At 35.4% G+C, this 18366-nt stretch overlaps 1 protein-coding gene across 1 annotated transcript in view; it reads left to right on the top strand.

The window, feature by feature from the left end:
* polb (polymerase (DNA directed), beta) overlaps positions 1 to 18366 on the top strand; it is a 62923-nt gene that overhangs the window by 26987 nt on the left and 17570 nt on the right. The window contains exon 11 of the mRNA XM_039768178.1: positions 13949 to 14035. Within this exon, the coding sequence (XP_039624112.1) occupies positions 13949 to 14035 (87 nt within the window). The remainder of the gene's footprint in view (positions 1 to 13948; positions 14036 to 18366) is intronic.

Raw genomic sequence — 18366 nt, forward strand, 5'->3', positions numbered from 1 at the left:
TATGAATGCATGATGCTTTCCCTGTAAACAACACTTATCCATAACTTGTTCATAAATGTTTAGGTAGATTGCCTAGTGGGGGCTGGGTGGTCTTGAGGCCTGGAACCCCTGCAGATTTTTTTTTTTTTTCCCCAGCCGTCTGGAGTTTTTTTTTTTTTTGTCCTCCCTGGCCATCAAACCTTACTTTTATTCTATGTTAATCAGTATCACCTAATTTTATTTTTATATTTTTTATTTTCCTTTCTTTATTCATTTTGTAAAGCACTTTGAGCTACATCATTTGTATGAAAACGTGCTATATAAATCAATGTTCTTGTTGTAGAATCTTTTTATCTTTACACAATTTGCGTAGCCTTTCACAATACCTATAATTTCTCACATTTTAGTGTATGTTAAAAGGCTTTTCAGGCTGTTTATCTTCTCTGTTCAGCTTGCTCCCATCTGTTTTTTTAATTAACCTGTGGTGGACTTAATGATTGCTAGTTTGATCATTTAATTTAGTAATGGAATGCTAGAGTGGGAGAGGGTATTACAAGGTTTAAATCTTGTGTCTTTAATGTATATGATTAACTGTGTCATTCATTCCTAATTTATGGAGGGAGGTGGCAGGGGTCTGGTTACTTAAATCAATTTAGTTGGCTGTTGCTGGTTACTTAAATCAATTTAGCTTGTTATTTCAAACTAATTTAGAATTTTGAAGTTTCACATTCTCCCTATAAAACCTGAGAATACATACAGATATTTTGTTAAATGCCTCAAAATGACACAGAAAATCTGGGGTTTTATGAGTTCTTTGTCACTTATGATTGCATAAATCATGTAAAATCATTTTAGCGACAACATGAAAGATAAAGTTTTGAGCACCACCATCCCTTAATAACAGAATAGCTGCTCTTGAGAGTGTGTGCCAGTCCAGAGGCAGTGATTTTAAAAATGTAAGTTGTTGGTCAGTTTTCAGAATTAGATTCACTGGATTGACTTTAATAATTTGTGCAGTTCTATTTTTCAATCTTTTTTTACACGTAAAGCTGATCCAATAAAATGAGCTGACAATAGCCTACTATGCTCTATCACGCTTGTGCGTTTACACCAAAAGCACAGGTTCCGTCTAGTAATTCAGAAGCCCTCCGGTTGTAAAACAATTTCCTGTGAACTTTTCATATCTTTCCATTCAGCTGGGATTATAACAGTTGGTTCTGAAGTGCAATTTTCTAGAGCAAACTAAAGATAAGCAATTCTTTCTTTTTATGGCTTTTGGGTGCTTGGGGAGCCCAACCTATGGATTAAAGGAATACTTATACCAAACATGATCCTTTATTTTAAAACTATTTTATACCCCAAATTGTTTGTAGTGATGGTTGAGGAACGTTTAATCTGTGATTTTCATGGGTAATGGAGATAAAAAAAAAAAAAAAGTTACGATAATTGGCTTGAATAGAGACAAACGATGAACAACACTAAACAATATCAAAACATCCATAGAAAGAAAAATGCATAATACAAATACAGTATCAGGTATCCAGCTCCTAACACATGTGTTCTGGTTAAAGTATTGTTAAGTAAACCTCTTCTGGAAAATGCTTTCATGTACGTGAGAGAAGCACATTCAAATGAGATTGAACTTTTGAATTAACAATTGACAGGGCGAACATGTCTTCATTTCAAAAGCTTGATTAAATTTGAGTGCACTTTTTTGTGATACTTGAGAGCATTTTCCAGAAGTGGTTTAATATTTTGCCATTGTGGCTATATGACCTGATACTTGATATTTAAGCTATGCAGTATGAGCATTTTTACATTTTTTTATGAATGGTTTGATATTGTTTGCTGTTCAAGCCAGGTCTCCATTCAAACACATTGTTTCCGTTTTTTTGTTATTTCTGCATACCATGAAAACATGAGATTTAAAGTTTTTCTCAGGTAACAATCCAAACAACATGGGGCAAATATCAAACACGAATTATCATTTTATGGGTGGAACAATTATTTAAGTTAAATTGGGTGTTTGCTTCCATCTAAGATAAACATGCCATAATGGCATCTTTTATATTGGGAATGCTGCTGCTTTAGCAGTTTTTAGTGTACATCTTTTTATCTTACTAGTTTTAAAATAAGCCGTGTTTAAATCAAAATAGGCATATTCATCTATTAAGTATTTTGTACTGGCATATTTTAACTGGTAATGAAAACTTTAAACTCTGCTTTCTGCCTCAACTATCCGAGGCACGTTGACTGTTCGTAGAGGCATGTTTCTCGCGGAAGTGAATCGCCATATGCAGCGTGTAAAACGATTTGCAAGGGGTATCCCATGGGATTCTTAAAACATTCCTTTACAACTGAGGTTTAAACACAATGAAACAAGCAGTCTTTAAAAACCGAGTTTTCGGTTACAACGCATGACCACGTGCACCATAGCAAACTGTTTTACACGCTACATACAGCAATTCGCCTCCGCGACAAACATGCGTCTTCTTAGATGCTCCTGCACCTCGCTACTACCGTGATCGGGGTGTCTTGGTGGATTATATATAGAAAGGCAGCCAAAACTGCACAGAGCAATGAAAAGTCTACGTGAGTCACAGGTGCATCTGGACTGTGCAAAGACGACAACGACTCGAGTGACGAGTTGGAGGTGGGCACATGAACAGGCAGTGCATACTGGACGAGAAATCAGCAGACTAGCATGACGGAGGGAGCGGAATGGACGTCCTTCTCCTCTCCTCCCGTTCCACCCTCTGCGCCTGAGCGCCGCACGGATGATTGTGTGTTGGTTCGTTCCGTGCATTGTTACAATGTTGCTTTTCTTGTTGATTTATTACATTACCGATTTTTTCAAATGTTAATTTTCTCCCTGTGCTTAATGATTATTAAAAAACCGGCCTGATTATGCAGCGTGTGGTACGCTGCGGGTTGGCTAGTTTTCAATAAGAAGATTGAACCTTCTTAACCATAAATATATCTTTGAACATGATGTACACTTTTTAGGTATGTTTTAACCGGTTGTCTTAGAAACTCCTGTCAATTGCTTTCTGCTTGCCCATCTTGATTTAAACTCTGCCGTTGCTGCAGCAGCTATGAGTGAAATAACGAAACAGCACCAGATGTGAGCTATCTAATCAGATTTTTAATGATGGGGAAATGTGCTAAACATGATCATCTTTTTGTGGATATAAAGAAATCAAGACTTGTTTATTAGGATATTGGGAAGAGTCAAAGTTTATCGCAGTAATTGTTATACCAAACATACAGTAAATATATATTACAAATTGATTATTGTCCTGCTGGAACCATAATCATCTTCCAGGGTGTTTGCATTCTACACTAGACTTTCATCTAATGTGTATTTATTCTTTGTAGCACGTAATTTTAACATAAGCACCTTGAGCATGGGAAAGGTGCTATATAAATAAAATGCATTATAATAATATTTTTTTTTGTCCTTGCATGTCTTTGAGACCTTGACAGACAAAATTATCCCAGTTGCATGATAATCAAAATAATATTTCTCAGTTTCTTTCTTTAAGACATGGATGACTGCATTAGCCCCTGGGAAGTCTCTTTGACTCATGCCCTTCTAACTTGTATGTTCTGTACGTAAGCAATAAAAGAGTGTTTAAGAAGACAGTCTTCTGTTTGGACGGATCAGTAATTTTGTTTGCATATTCATTTTGATGTTCTTAAAAGTCACTGTTGTGTCAAAGCTCCAGATAAATAGATTAAAAAATTCAATTAAGCAAATCAAATGTGCAGTGATAATGTAAAGTACACAATACAAGAAGTTACTGTAGCAGATACTACAGAACAAAGGCAATTTAAAATAGTTGTTAGTATAACACAGTATCTGATATAAAAATACAAATAATCAAATACAGACAGAGGAATTAGCATCCAGACAATATAAGCAACAAAGTGGTTAGTAACAATACATTTTCAGTGCCTACATCAATAATGGAGTTGTGTTCACAAATAAACAACTAAATTAACATTTATAAGATGACTAGTATAACAACAAAATGCTATAATGTTGCTTTCAGGGTGGCAGAGAGGAAAAGATCTTTGTTGCTGGAATCTGTGGGGTCTGAGGGAATGGAAAGTATTTTCTTCATGGAACTGTAGTCATAAATATGCATTATGGATGGAAACTTTGCCAGGTTAATACTTCATTTAATAATGATTTTTATTTTTATTGTCAAGAGGATTAAATGACATTGTCAAGTTTAGTTCTGCATTAAGTATGCAACCGTATGCTTTAGATTCAAAAATCTTAATCTGTACCACTTAATGTGTATACCATTTACTTGGCACTATTATGATCCAAACGTTTTAAGATTATGTTGGAAACTGCACATTTCTGCTATTTTCTGTCCTGTTTTAACAGATGGGATATGGAGAATTAACTAACATACTTGCCTAAGATTTAGGTGAGCGTTAAAGGGGAAAGCTTAATTTACTACGCTATTCGAATTTGCAGCATATCCATCTTGATAATTATTTTTAAAAAAATCAGTTTAAAACGCAGAGAGGCAATAAACTGATGGAATGAATATAAATATATTTTAATTTGCAAAATAACAGAATCAGGTGATCTCTGTGGCACTCTTAATAAAACTTTCAGTATAGTACAAAGGGATTGGAATATATTAAAGTCAGCTTTGCAGCTGGATTCCATTTCCAGTGTCTAACAATACTTCCTGAATATTTTTATGTGAACTCTTTTTAAACATATTATTGGTCTCATTATAAGAATGGCCAAATGATAAACCAGCATATAATGATTAATTCTATAACATCATCAGTAATTTGAATTTGTGTGAGTCTAAGTTTTACTTGTATTCTAGATTGTTTTTTTGCATTTGTTTTGTAAAAAAAAAAATATATATATATATATATATATATATATATATATATATATATATATATATATATATATGATTATAGTGATGTAGTGTTACAGGAGGTTAGTACTCTGTGTGTATTTTCCCCTTCCATTTTAGATGGATTCCATCTGTATTTTGCTTGACCCCATATGTCACAAAAGATACTGTACAGTTTGATTGATTGGGACATCATTGAAGGCTTAGTATGGGTAAATGGAAGGGTGTGCCTTATGTGAACAGGATTCTCAACCAGAATTGGTTACTGGCTTGTACCCATTCCAGCGGGTATAGAGTCCAGCCCTCTGAATTTTTTTAATTAGGAGAGGTTTTTAAAAATGAATGGAAGCATGTATTTGATTATGTATGTACTAATTATATGCCTTGCTATATCTGTTTAATTTGAATTTGTAATAATAGGGATGTATTTAATTTTTTTCTTTCCTTTCTATTTATGGTCTCATATTGCAGTCTTCTTATTTTGTTCATATGACAGATTTTTTAATGGTTAGAAAAAACTAGCTAAACGACTTTAAAGGAGTTACTAAAAAATAAGAATGAACTTTTTTGAATGTGTCCTTTTTTTCTCATATGATTTAAGGGTAACTAGTCATTAATTGTCAAACAGTATAAATACGTTTCATTTATATTTCATTGTCGCTTAAATGTATTATATTGTTTTTCCGAAATGATAAAAAGTAAACATTTTAGGCCCCCATAATCCTGAAATGAGTTAAGTAGGTTTGAGGATTTTGCTAAATGTTTTGTTGTTTGCTGTGTTGCAGCCTTTTGCTGAAGTAATTTAAAATACATTTTTATCTTGTCAAATAATACTCAATACCCCAGAATGATAAAACAAATGCAGAATTTTAGGATTTTTTTACTGACTTCTTAAAAATAAAAAGTGAAATATCACTGACACAAGTTTTCAGAACGTTTGTTATGATACTTGGCTCAGGTGCATCTTATTCAACTCAAGTGAATGCCATACTATTGATCACTATGAGATGTTTCTACACCTTGTTTAGAGTCCACCTGTGGTCAATTCAACTGACTGGATGTGACTAGGAAAGGTACATGCCTGTCTGTATAAGATCGGAGGAAAGAGCAGGCCATGAGATCAATGGAATTTCCTGCAGAGATTAGAGACTAGATTTCATAGAGCCACAGATCTGGAGATTGCTACAAAATATTCCAGGCTATAATCCCTGCCAAAGGTGCTTTATTGCAAAGTACTGAGAAAAGTGTCTGCAAAATTGTGTCTATGTGATGTTGGATTTTTTTTTTATTTTATTTTTTTTTGTAATTTGCAAAAATTTATAAAATTCTGTTTTCTTTTTGAGTTTTTTTTTTTCTGGTTTTGAATACAGTGATCCCTCGCTATATCGCGCTTCGACTTTCACGGCCTTACTCTATCGCGGATTTTAAATTTAAGCATATCTAAATATATATCACGGATTTTTCCCTGGTTCGCGCATTTCTGTGGACAATGGGTCTTTTAATTTATGATACATGCTTTGTTTGCCCAGTTTATTTCATACAAGGGACGCTATTGGCGGATGGCTTAGAAGCTACCTAATCAGAGCATGTATTATGTATTAAATAAAACTCCTCAATGATATGCGATGTGCTTCCCGAGCGGTGCTTGATTGTTTGCTTGTCTCTGTCTCTCTCACTCTCTCTGACGTTCTCTGCTCCTGACGGAGGGGGTGTGAGCAGAGGGGCCATTTGCCTAGAAGATACGGACGCTACACTAAAATTGCTGAAAGACTACCTTCACATTGCTCCCTTCTGTTGCGGCTGCTTTATCGCGGTGCGCATACTTAAAAGCCCAACACCACATATTGATTTTTTGATTGTTTGCTTTTCTGTCACTCTCTCTCTCTCTCTGTCTCTCTCTGACATTCTCTGCTCCTGACGGCGCTCCTTTGAAGAGAAGATATGTTTGCATTCTTTTAATTGTCAGAAAGAACTGTCATCTCTGTCTTGTCATGGAGCACAGTTTAAACTTTTGACTAAAGGGTTTTCTATTTCATGTCTAGAGGGCTCTAATAATGTTAACAGTGTGGGAGAGTTTATAAGGGCTTAAAATATATAAAAATAACCATACAAAGATATGGTTTCTACTTCGCGGATTTTCACCTATCGCGGGGGGTTCTGGAACGCAACCCCCGCGATCGAGGAGGGATTACTGTATTGGGAAAACAATGAATGTAAACGATTTTACCATAAGGATTCAACATAATACTTTCTGAAAGCACTGTAGATTTTACACTGTTCCTAATTTAAAATACTAGGGGACTCTGCCCCCTGATCGTTTCGCTCATCAACCCCCGGGTGGACACTATGTGCTAGCCACTTTGCAGCACTGCCGCTTGCGTATAGGGAAGCGGATGTACAATTTAAGCATTGTTATTTTCATGGGAATTGTTACATGTGCATAATAGACCTAACTATTTTACATTACACCGAGTAATTAACCATAGTAAAATATAGTAAAACGTAATAAATTTAAAGAAAATTTTTTCATGGCTTTGAAATTAACACACAAATACTTTTTAAACTTACTGTAATACTTCAGTAAAAACAATATTTGGAATTAACTTTTCGTCAATATCACATTGAATTTTGATTCCGTGTATGGAGTTACTTTGTGACAATGCAATATATAACTGCCTGTAAGTGAATATTGTTTCTTTGTCTCTAATAATTAAACCAAATTTTTCTAATGTTTGTCCCTGTGATTTTTTTAATTATTACAGTAAAAACTATTCTAATGGGAAACTGTAAACATTTTAATGCGAATGGCATATCAAGATTTCCTTTGATATCTAATTTTATCCGTGGAAGATGTACTACATTATCTTTTTTGTCGCCTGTTAAAATTTTACATGTCAAAATTGTTCGACCAATTTTGAATACAACTAATCTTGTCCTATTGCGTAGCCTATCACTCAAACATAAATTACGCAATAACATTACGATACATCCTTCTTTCAACAGTAATTCTGCCAGTGGAGGACTGGACGCTGTTAACGGTTGTAAATATTCTTCGGGATGTTGTAAGTTGATGTTTTCATCTTACACACCATCACCACCAACTGTTTCAGTATAGACTGTTGATACGCATTTAATTTGCTGTGTAACCGATCGACAATATTCGCGTTAATTCGTTTGACTTCGTTTCTCGGTACTAGGATTGCCCATGTAGTCATTTCTTCTGTTGATAACCCTTCAGAATGAAATTCGTCAATAAGACTTGGACATAATAAATTTTCTTTTATTGTGAACTTAAAGGGAGGAAAACGTTAAAATATATAAGAGCTGAGCGCAGGAACTGTGTCTGACAAAAACATTCACACAAATTAGAGGTGAGAGGACCGTTACTGGAAATGGTTGAGAGGAGAGTGGTACTTGAAAAAATTTCTTAGCAAGTCTCGTATCAACATTTTCTTTTATAAATAAATATATATATTTATTTATTATATATTTATTTATTTATTCTATTTATATTATATATACTAGACATTAAGCCTGTTACAATAACGGGCGCTAGAACAGTAGTGTATAAACATTAGTAGGAACAGTCTATATTAAATGGCAAGGGGCCTTGACCTCATTCTGTTTGTTGTCTTAATTTTTTTTTTTCAAAAATATTTTTGCACGAAGCCTAAAGTAAAATTAAAATAGAAACGTATATGACAATACAGTAAGTATAAGTAATATTGCCTTACTGTAAAACTTTGTAACAATCTGTAATACACAATATCTGAAGATATTTAGGAAAAATGTTCTATTTTTTTGTACCTCATGAAATGTTTCTATAAAATTTCATTATAGACAACATTTCTTGTAAATATTCTGTTTGAGTTGGGCAACAATTTGCCTTGTTCAGGACCATCTACAACCTTGACAACAACATCTGGAAAACTTCTAACTCTTGATAATGCAACATATAACTGACCGTGGCTGAGTACTGGTTCTGGCAAGTAAATGCCAACTTTTTCTAAGGTTTGCTCTTCTGAGTCTTTCTCTTTTAGCGTTTTTCTGACGTTCATTTTCTTTTTGTTCAAATCGATCTATTTGCTTATATTTTTCTTTGTCTTTCAGCCTTTCTTTTGTTGATGTTTACTTGTTGAGCTGACCGTTCTTCCAGATGTTGCTTATATAGGATTTGACTGTCTGTGTCTTTTGTCCTACTTGAAGTGTCCATTTTTTTTGGGTGTCATGTTGTTAGTACATACGTCCGTAATATTTCCTCTTACAGTAATACTGGCTTGTATGTGGCTGTAATATGCGTCACTGTATTGTGTGCCTTTAATTTTCTCTCGCAGTAATACTGGTTTGTATTTCCATAAAATGCCTGTAATTTTCTTTGACAGTAATACTGGCTTTGATGTCCGTAATATGACTTTAATTTTCTGTCACAACAGTGTCCCTAGCAATTGATGTATGTGTGGTGTGCAGCTGATAATCGTGCCTGTGGCGTCTCCCCAGCAAGTACTGTGCAGTTCCCCAGCAAGTATTTTAATCTGTGGTGGCGTGCAGCTGATTATTGTATGTGTGGCGTAACCCCAGCAACAAATTTTATATGCGCTGTCACGACTACCCAATCAGCACTCTCTCCACAGCAATGATGTCCTTTATTTGCTTATCATGTGCGGCCGCGGCTAGGCCATTCACTGTGTGCCCAGCTTCCAATGTGTGTGCTTTATTTGCTTATCATGGGCGGCCCCTCTAGGCCGTTCAATGTGTGCCCAGCTTCCAGTGTGTGTGCGTCCACGGTGCCGTGCGCATCGGCTGGGCACAGTGCAATGCGCGGCCCCGCACATGCGCCCTTCACCAGAAGACGCACACATGGGTTTTATTAAAGAGGATTGTCACACAGATTTGCACAGAAACACAGAAGGTTGTAGAGACAGGAACTTTATTCAAGTACTGCAAACGAACATTTGAAAGAGACATAAGTTAAAACGTGCTCCTTGACAAGACAGAGATGACAGTTCCTCCTTAAAATTAAAAGAATGCAAACATATCTTCCTCTTCAAAGGATTGTGTGTCAGGAGGAGAACGGGAGAGCGAGGCTTGGGGTGGGGATGATTTTGTCTTGGCATGTGGAGGTTGGTTAGGGTTGGCTTTTAAGTATGGGAAGTACAGCGCAGGAAGCATATTGCGCGACAGGGATGTGAAGGTAGTCTTTCAACGTTTTTTTTTTTTTTTAGAGGAGCGTCCTTATCCTTATCAATCAGCCCCCCTGCTTACAATATATATATTATTAAAATTAAAGTTTCTTGTCCTGGATTGCCAATGTTTGGTTTGTGCATAGTCGTAAATCACTGGGCACTTTAAACTAACAAATCGATCCTTCAAGGGTACACCCATGGGGTGACTGTTGATGGAGAATCTCCAAAGGAGAAATAGGATAACCTGTTGGCGACGAATCTCCAAGGGGAATCACCAAAAAATGGATTACTACTGGCTGCCATTCTACATCTCAGAGACACAAAAAAGGAAAAGATTGAGTCGCAAGATAAAAATGGTTTTAAGAAACACTGTGATGATTCTTTAAATCTAAATGCTATATATAGGGCATAGTAATGTTTAATAGCAATATTATGTTAATCTTTTCACAATTTCAAAGATCCCTGCAATGACAAACAGATATAGAAAACTTACGGCTAGGCTTGCTAGTCTCCTTACTTACATACAGTAGTATTAAGAACACCTAAAATAATATCATCATTTTCAGCTTGTGGAACCAGTCTTTCCATAACTCCTGTTCATCTAGTGAAAAATGGGAAGCATTAAAACTCTGATTTTGCAGCTTGTCCCTAATCCCACCCATCATTTTTAAATTTTCCACTTTTAATGCACTATTTTGTGGCCGAGATATATTAATATTAAATGCTCTAAATCACCCTTTGATTGAAATAGTTCAATGTTTAGGTATAGAGCTGTAATTAAATAAAAGATTCAATGTGCATACTCTGTTTTCCAAAAGATTCAATGTTCATACTCTGTTTTCCATGATGTAAGCACACTGTTGGATTTTGTTGCTTACCTAATGGTTTATCCTGTTTTTCCTTCTCGCCAATTTAGCTGTTTCAGCCTAGGAAAGACTTCAACTTCCCAAGACCTTAAAACTGGATTAAGAGATTAATTTGATGGAAAGCTGGCTTGCTTACTATTTTTCGTGTTTATAATTTTGTGATATTTGCACTTCAAGTAAGGGCAGTGCATGCTACTGTTTTTGTTGTCTTTTTTTATTAGTTAAATAAGGAGGGTCAGCAGGTTTCTGTACATAAATGTATTCTGTGTGGCACACTGATTGGTTTTGCAGATAGTCCTGGTATATTTTAGTCTAAGTTTACAGTAAGACATGCATTAGCTTCCAAATTTTAGTGTGGTCTTGTGAGCTTACAACACTATTAACGTTAAACAAACATTATAACAATAATAATTGAATATGTATTAAAATGTTGAAGGTATGCCAATGCCCATTTTAGCTCCAAAATCCAGCCAACCTAGAGTAAATTGTTAAATACCAGTCACACTGCTCCTGTAAGGTTGCCAGCCCCATAATTAAATAATTACTACTTTCATATAGTGAACAGAAAATGTGCTATAGCACTCATTATTTTCATTAAAAAACGTTCGTTTGTTATTACCCCGTAAATTGGTTCAACTGTATTAACTGAAATAATAATCCTAAATTGAAGAAAGGAGGAGGCAGAGACCAATTATTCTGTTCAATGTGCATTTTAATAGCTGACATTCACTGGCAAGCAAACCAGAATAGTAGAGGGGTGATTTCTGCATGTTCAGTTTTCTTCACTAAGCACTCTTTCTCCCATTCTTGTGAAAATATTAAAACTTTGAGAGAGGGTTTTAAATATCATTTAGCATGTAATGACTTTAATGGCCTATAAATTTTAATGACCTTGCATTAAAATCTTAAAGCAACTGTCATCTTCTGGCTGATAAATGGGTGAATATTGAACTGAAACTACAGTCTGACATTTTCACAGAGGGTTTTTATAACTGATCATTATTGTATTAAAAAAGCATATTACACTCCCTTATTTTTCTGTATTGTTACACTTGGAACACATAGCCTGCTGCCCTGAGTGGACTCTGTTGTTGTGTACAGTATAGGGTAGGTCTGTATTGGCTACAAATCGTCATGACAATGCACATTTGTTTTGTGTGTTTTTTTTCTGTAGTTTTCATTTAAAAGCTGACAAGATGTTCCAAGAACTTAGATTTTGTTAGACTATAAGCCGTGAAAAAAAGTTATAAATCAACATGGCACAATGATTGAAAAGGGACCAAATCCAATTGTCTATGCATTATTCAGTACATACATTTCTGCTACTGCCTCGTTGGACCAGGAACCCGAGTTTGATTTGTGTGTTTGTAACCAAATGTGGGGATTTCAGTTGTTTTCTCCAAGTCCTTTTGAGCTTTATTTGGCTACTCTAGATCTGAAAATTTAAGTGGTTCTTGCATTGTTTATGCATGAACTTGAACTACTGAATTACAGATTAACCTCTTTATCCATTGTTGGATTAACCTCTTTATCCATGCTGTTCTCGTGAAATTTACAAAGGACAAAGTAAGCTCAAAAATAAATTGATTAGATAGAATAATATTTTGATAAAAAACAAAGTGGTTACATCTGAAGAAAACACTAAATTGGTTGCAATAAGAAATGCCCTAAAGTCATCTAAAACCTTTTAGATAAATATGGTTAAAATTCTCATTTTTGCCAGATAATGTCTCATCTCATCTCCATTTATGAAACTGCTTTTCCTCATGTCACAGTGGCAGTAGGCCAAGCAGGACTACCCTGTCCCATGCTACATCTTCCTGTGGAATTCTCAGGCATTCCCATGACTCAGTGGGATATGCCCCGAGCAGCTCTAGTAGAGATCTACTCGGAAGCATTTTATGACATGCCAAAAAGTACTGGCTCTTCTTGATCTGGAGGAGCAAGGTGAGGATCTCAGTGTATCGCGAGAGCCTATCATGGAGTGTCAGCCCAACCATCCTGTTAAGAAGCTTCATTTTTGCCAGTTGTACAATATCATTCTTTTGGTAATTACCCACAACGCATGACCGTAATTGAGATCAAGGATGTAGATCAACCAGTAAACTGAATTTTGTATTTCGACATAGCCCCAGCTTCACTACCACGTTAACGGATAGATGGGAGCAGCCTAGACAAACAGGGTATCCTGGAAACATCCTTTTGTAAAGAGTTTAGTTTCTATCTCAGAAAGAATTACTTGCATGTGCAAAGTGAAGTTGGGGACATTGATTCCAAATGTCCAAATAATTTTCAAGGCAAGCTGTAATCCTAAAGTGGCCAGGGCATCTCATGGCGGTAATCCTAGGCCCCAGTGGTGGACATCGGAGGAAAGGGAAACTGACTGACTGAAGACAATGGTCATCAGGGAAACAATTTTTGTGGGATTTCCTGACTTGTCTAAGAGGAGTACTGCAAAAGTGGTGACAGCAAACGCTCGGATACAGAAGTTTAGAAAGTCCACGAAGAAAGACTGATGGCCTCAAGGCCATTCTGCAAAATTGTACGATGCCTCAGGAGAGAAAAGCATGACCTTGCCCAGACTATGTTAAGTAATATTGGAGAGGTGTTGACATCTTCTGGGTAAACTCTTGAGTAATGGATGGAACACTTTGAGGATAAATAATAGATAAATATATCAATACCCTCTGATAATAACTAAACTGATATAATTGAGCATCATAACATTCTGTGCGAAGTGGGTTTTAAATGGGTATTCTAATAGTGACACCCAAAGACATTTACAAAGAAATAAAGACATTGGTGCAGACCTTAAGAGTATTTCCTTTATAACTATGCCTACAAACTATAGTGTTCTAAATATTCAAAAATGCTCCAGTTTGGGAAAATGGAAGCATAATCTAGTTTGCAAAAACCCTGTATTGATAACAGCAGTAATCGCACCAGTGCTGATGAACTGCTTTAGGAGGTCTGTTTTATTTTACTGTTGTAAATTTGTTTTATGTTGTGCTCCTTTCTTTTTCAGCCAAAGTTACTTCATGCAGTGGTGGAAAGCCTGGAGGAAATTGGCTTTATAACAGATACACTGTCCAAGGGGGACACGAAGTTCATGGTTAGTGATTTCCTGTATTCAAGGTATTGCTGAACAAGTGCTGCACACATCAGTATTGCTGATTTTATTTTTTTTGTTTTTACATTTGCTTATTATTTCTTATTAGACCTTTGGATTCCTTTAGCTTTTGCTCATACTTCTCAGAAAATTAATTTCAACATAGTCTCGGCAAGGATAATGTAGTACATTCGCTTTTCCTGTCTAAGTCACAAGCTATATGCATCTTGTGTGGCCGTCTACACACAGGCCTCAAGGAAAGGACTAGAGATGTACAACATGCTCTTGTAAGAGTTCAAACATGGCAGATATTTTGAGCCAACACACGCAATAACATGGGTGAAAGAATGAAAGGGGGCAGATTCAATGGGCCACTCTTTAGGATGTTGAAAAATTTAGCAATGTTGGAGTCTTCAACCACATGAGTAAATGGCCCCTTCAGGAGCTGTTGGCTCCAACCCTACTCTGTATTTTAACCAAAATGTTTCATAATTGCAGGGTTCTTAACATAGTCTTCCGTTTTACTTTCAATCCAAACATGAAGTGACAAATAACACTTAGAAGCCAGCAGCTGAATTCTCTTACTCCTGCATAGCTGTCGCCAGCAGACCTTCATTGCCAAATTGCAAGTCTGTTTATTTTGGCTTTTTTAATGGGTATTTGAAACCTTTCTTTAGAGTAGTTTTTACAGCACATTCCCAATAAAAAGTTGGTACACAATTGTAGATTAATGTGGTAATTTTTTTGTTTTGGGTGACATTTTAAATATAGGGTTTTTAATCTAGGGAAACACTGAAGGCTTTTATTTTGTTTAAGCAACCAAATTGGTATTATACTATGTAAAGGAGTCACACAGCAGTAAAACAATTGTAGACAAATGTGGTTTTTCTACAGTTAAAGCCCTACATAAATAGTCATGAAGTGAAAGATATAACCAGTTAACCTCATACAATTTCACCCAACTAATTTTAGTGTAATTTGTTTAATGGTTAAAGTAGACACTATGGCCTTAATGGATAAGTTTGGCACTTTTCAAGTTGAAGTTATTTCTTCACAAACTTGGTATATATACATTTGCCATGCAAAATTTTGTTCCAAACTTGAGCATTTTCTGCAGATTTAAGAATATATATATATCTTTTTCGCACTGGCATTTTACTTTGGAGTTAATTGGGCATGGGTAAAACCAGAAAACAAAAGCCTTAAAAATTACTGAATACATCCATTTTTCAAGCCAAGACAGCAGTCGAGTATTGACTCGTGTGTTATGATTCTATGTCTGAACAAAAAAAAAAACACTATTCTGTGATTTGGTCATTTTAAAAGAAAATCAGTTGTGTGCGCTACCTCAGCTCTTATAGTGTTCCACAATAACTTTTAAACCCCCAACCAAACTGCCCTGGAGTAATTTCCTCACGAAAGATAGTTACAGAAAACTTTTTGTGCCACTTTGTTGGTTTTTCTTTTGATCCACTTTTGTTTATAAGTGAGATCCCCCACAAGTGAATAGAAATGATATCCTTACCACTAGAAAGGTATTACCAGGAATATGAAATAAATGATTATTTCCAAATCCCTTTTGTTGTCACAAACATGCGTCAGAAACTCTGGAGACATGTTTTTTTTTTTTTATCAAAATTTAAGGAGGATGTATTCATTAAGTTTTAATCTTTTGTTTTTCTGGTGATACTTTGTGCCCCATTGTAAAGTGTAAGCAAGATATTTTTTTAGAACTTTAAAACAATGCTCGATGCTGGTACACAATTTTGCATGGCAGATGCATATATATGACGTTTATGAGAAATAATTTCAACTTTAAAAATACCAAATCATAACAAAGTGTCATCCTTCCCCTTTCAGAACTGTGTACAACCATCTATTGGACTGGTCTGTGGCTTTTCCTAACTTTTAAATTAACAAAATGGTATAAATTATTTTACTATTGGACTATGTACCACCCTTTACATATGACTAACAAAAATCACAAAGAAACAGAAAGTAGTTTTGAGAGCTCCAAAAAGAGAAATACAGAAAAGGTAGGGCTGGTAGAAGGCCCTAAAAACCCTAGGTTGAGACAGATGGTGGGTGCTTTAATGAAATCTGCCTATGTGTGCAACTGAAGGAGGTATTCAAGTTGCTGAACAAGAACAGTGATGCCTTAGTAGAATGGCCCAAGGTAAGTCAGATAATGTTTGGCTTTATTTGTTTTTTCATCTTTGTTGCCATATAAGCTTCCTTAGTGAGACATGAGTTTCAGTATAATAAAAAAGTAAGAGCTGGATATGTCTTGGTGTTATTCTAAGTGTCCCAACAAGGATCCTAAACCTATCTGTACATAATTTTGACAACGTGTACATTATACATAATGTAAGTTGAATGTCTACTGAGCTGTGAAATAAAATGACTATGAATGTACTGCAAGCTTGGAGAGAACATATGTTGAATGTACAATTCTATGAGACTGTGCAATTCTTATTGTCTTACTGGTATATATTTCTCTAAGAGAGCACTTCCATACCTTGATTTGTGCTTAGTTTTAGAACATACTGATCTGGTTTAGTTATATGCAGAAAGTTCTGTTATCCCAAAGGCAACTACACAGCTACTGAAAACAGTTATTAAGGCTTATTTTTCGTGTGGTGCTGAGATGAAAGGGGGGTCTGGCTTGAGGAGTTGTTTATTAAGATGCTCAACCAAAGGTTTATGAGTAGTCTGGGCTTGTTTCTTTTAAGACTTGAATGACAGAGAGTAAGAAAAATAAAAAAGAAACCCTTCCTGTCTGCAGATGTTGACTTGATTTTCTTTACTTGCTCTAAACAGCTCAAAGAATTCATCAGCAATGAATGTTAATCCAGCTAAAAACTTGAAATTCTGATGTCTGGAGCAGCTGTGAGACAGTAGCAGATAATGTGTTCAGCTTATTTTTTTTTTCCCTCTTTCATCCTGTGTAACTCTGTTATTTCTGTTTTTTCTTTCCATAACACAGATCTTCATTTTACAGTCCAATTGAGTCAGTCTTTATTTAGTGTTGTGGCTTTCAATAATTAATCTTTCTTTATGTTATTAGCAAACTCCATATTCATTTCTGGAAGTGTTTTCTCATCATATCGGCATTTCTGCCACCTGTTTACTTCAGCAGGTTAATTCAGTCACAAAATGTATGTGTGTGTGTTATATAATATATATGGTTGAATAGTTTCACTGTCAAATAATGCAAAGAGTACGCGACACGTGTTTTGCCCTAATTCTGGGCTCATCAGGGGTATACAGTCACTGCACCCCCTCTCGGGGAATCGAACCTCAGCGTCAGAGGCGAAGCCTCTTTACATTACGCCACGGCGTGTGGTTCGTTTATTTGACAGCATGCAGTGAGTGTGTACGCCTGATGAGCCCAGAATTAGGGTGAAACACGTGTTGCGTACTCTGCATTATTTGACAGTAAAACTATTCAACCATTCTATGATCTGCTTCTCGCAACTGAAAGAGGGCACCGTGGCGGATGTTTGCTGACTTGCAGACCAACCACAAGTGTTACCTGGTAGGTAACCACCCATACAATCAGATTGTGATTCAGACTACGAATGCCGTGTGTGTGTGTGTGTGTATATATATATATATATATATATAAATATATATATATATATAAATATATATATATATATATATATATATATAAATATATAAATATATATATATAAATATATATATATATATATATATATAAATATATATATATATAAATATATATATATATATATATATATATATAAATATATATATATATATATATATATATATATATATATATATAAATATATATATATATATATATATATATATATATTAATATATTGACTAGAAGAAGCCACAAAACTACCCTGTTATCAGAATGGATTGGCTAAAATATACCAGTTTGACTAATCCAGAGATCAGTTTTAGCAATGGGACAGCTGGAATCAAGAGAGACGATTTGAAATTTCTTTCATTTTCTTCAGGCTCATCCAGAGTTAGGGTCACGCATGTCTCCTGAATTCTCCACATCTGTGGCAGTCCTGGGGATGGGTGGTTTTGGGTTATGAGGAAAACAGATGTTTACCATCTGTAGAGTGGTTTCTGTTTATGTCAACTTTCACTAGTAATTGACCGCACCCTGGCAGCATTTCTTAAAAGGAAAGACCAACTTTGGGGAAAATTTGTTTTTTAGTTGGATACATTCACTGTTGCATCCTCTGCCAAATAAATTTGAAAATTGCATTTAGTTTCTATGAACAGCATGAGTGCTTTTTGTACCATGATGTAGCATATTGGAGAATGTCATTCTATAATTTATTTAA

This window comes from Polypterus senegalus, chromosome 11, assembly GCF_016835505.1.
Source record: "Polypterus senegalus isolate Bchr_013 chromosome 11, ASM1683550v1, whole genome shotgun sequence".
Classification (NCBI taxonomy): Eukaryota; Metazoa; Chordata; class Cladistia; order Polypteriformes; family Polypteridae; genus Polypterus; species Polypterus senegalus.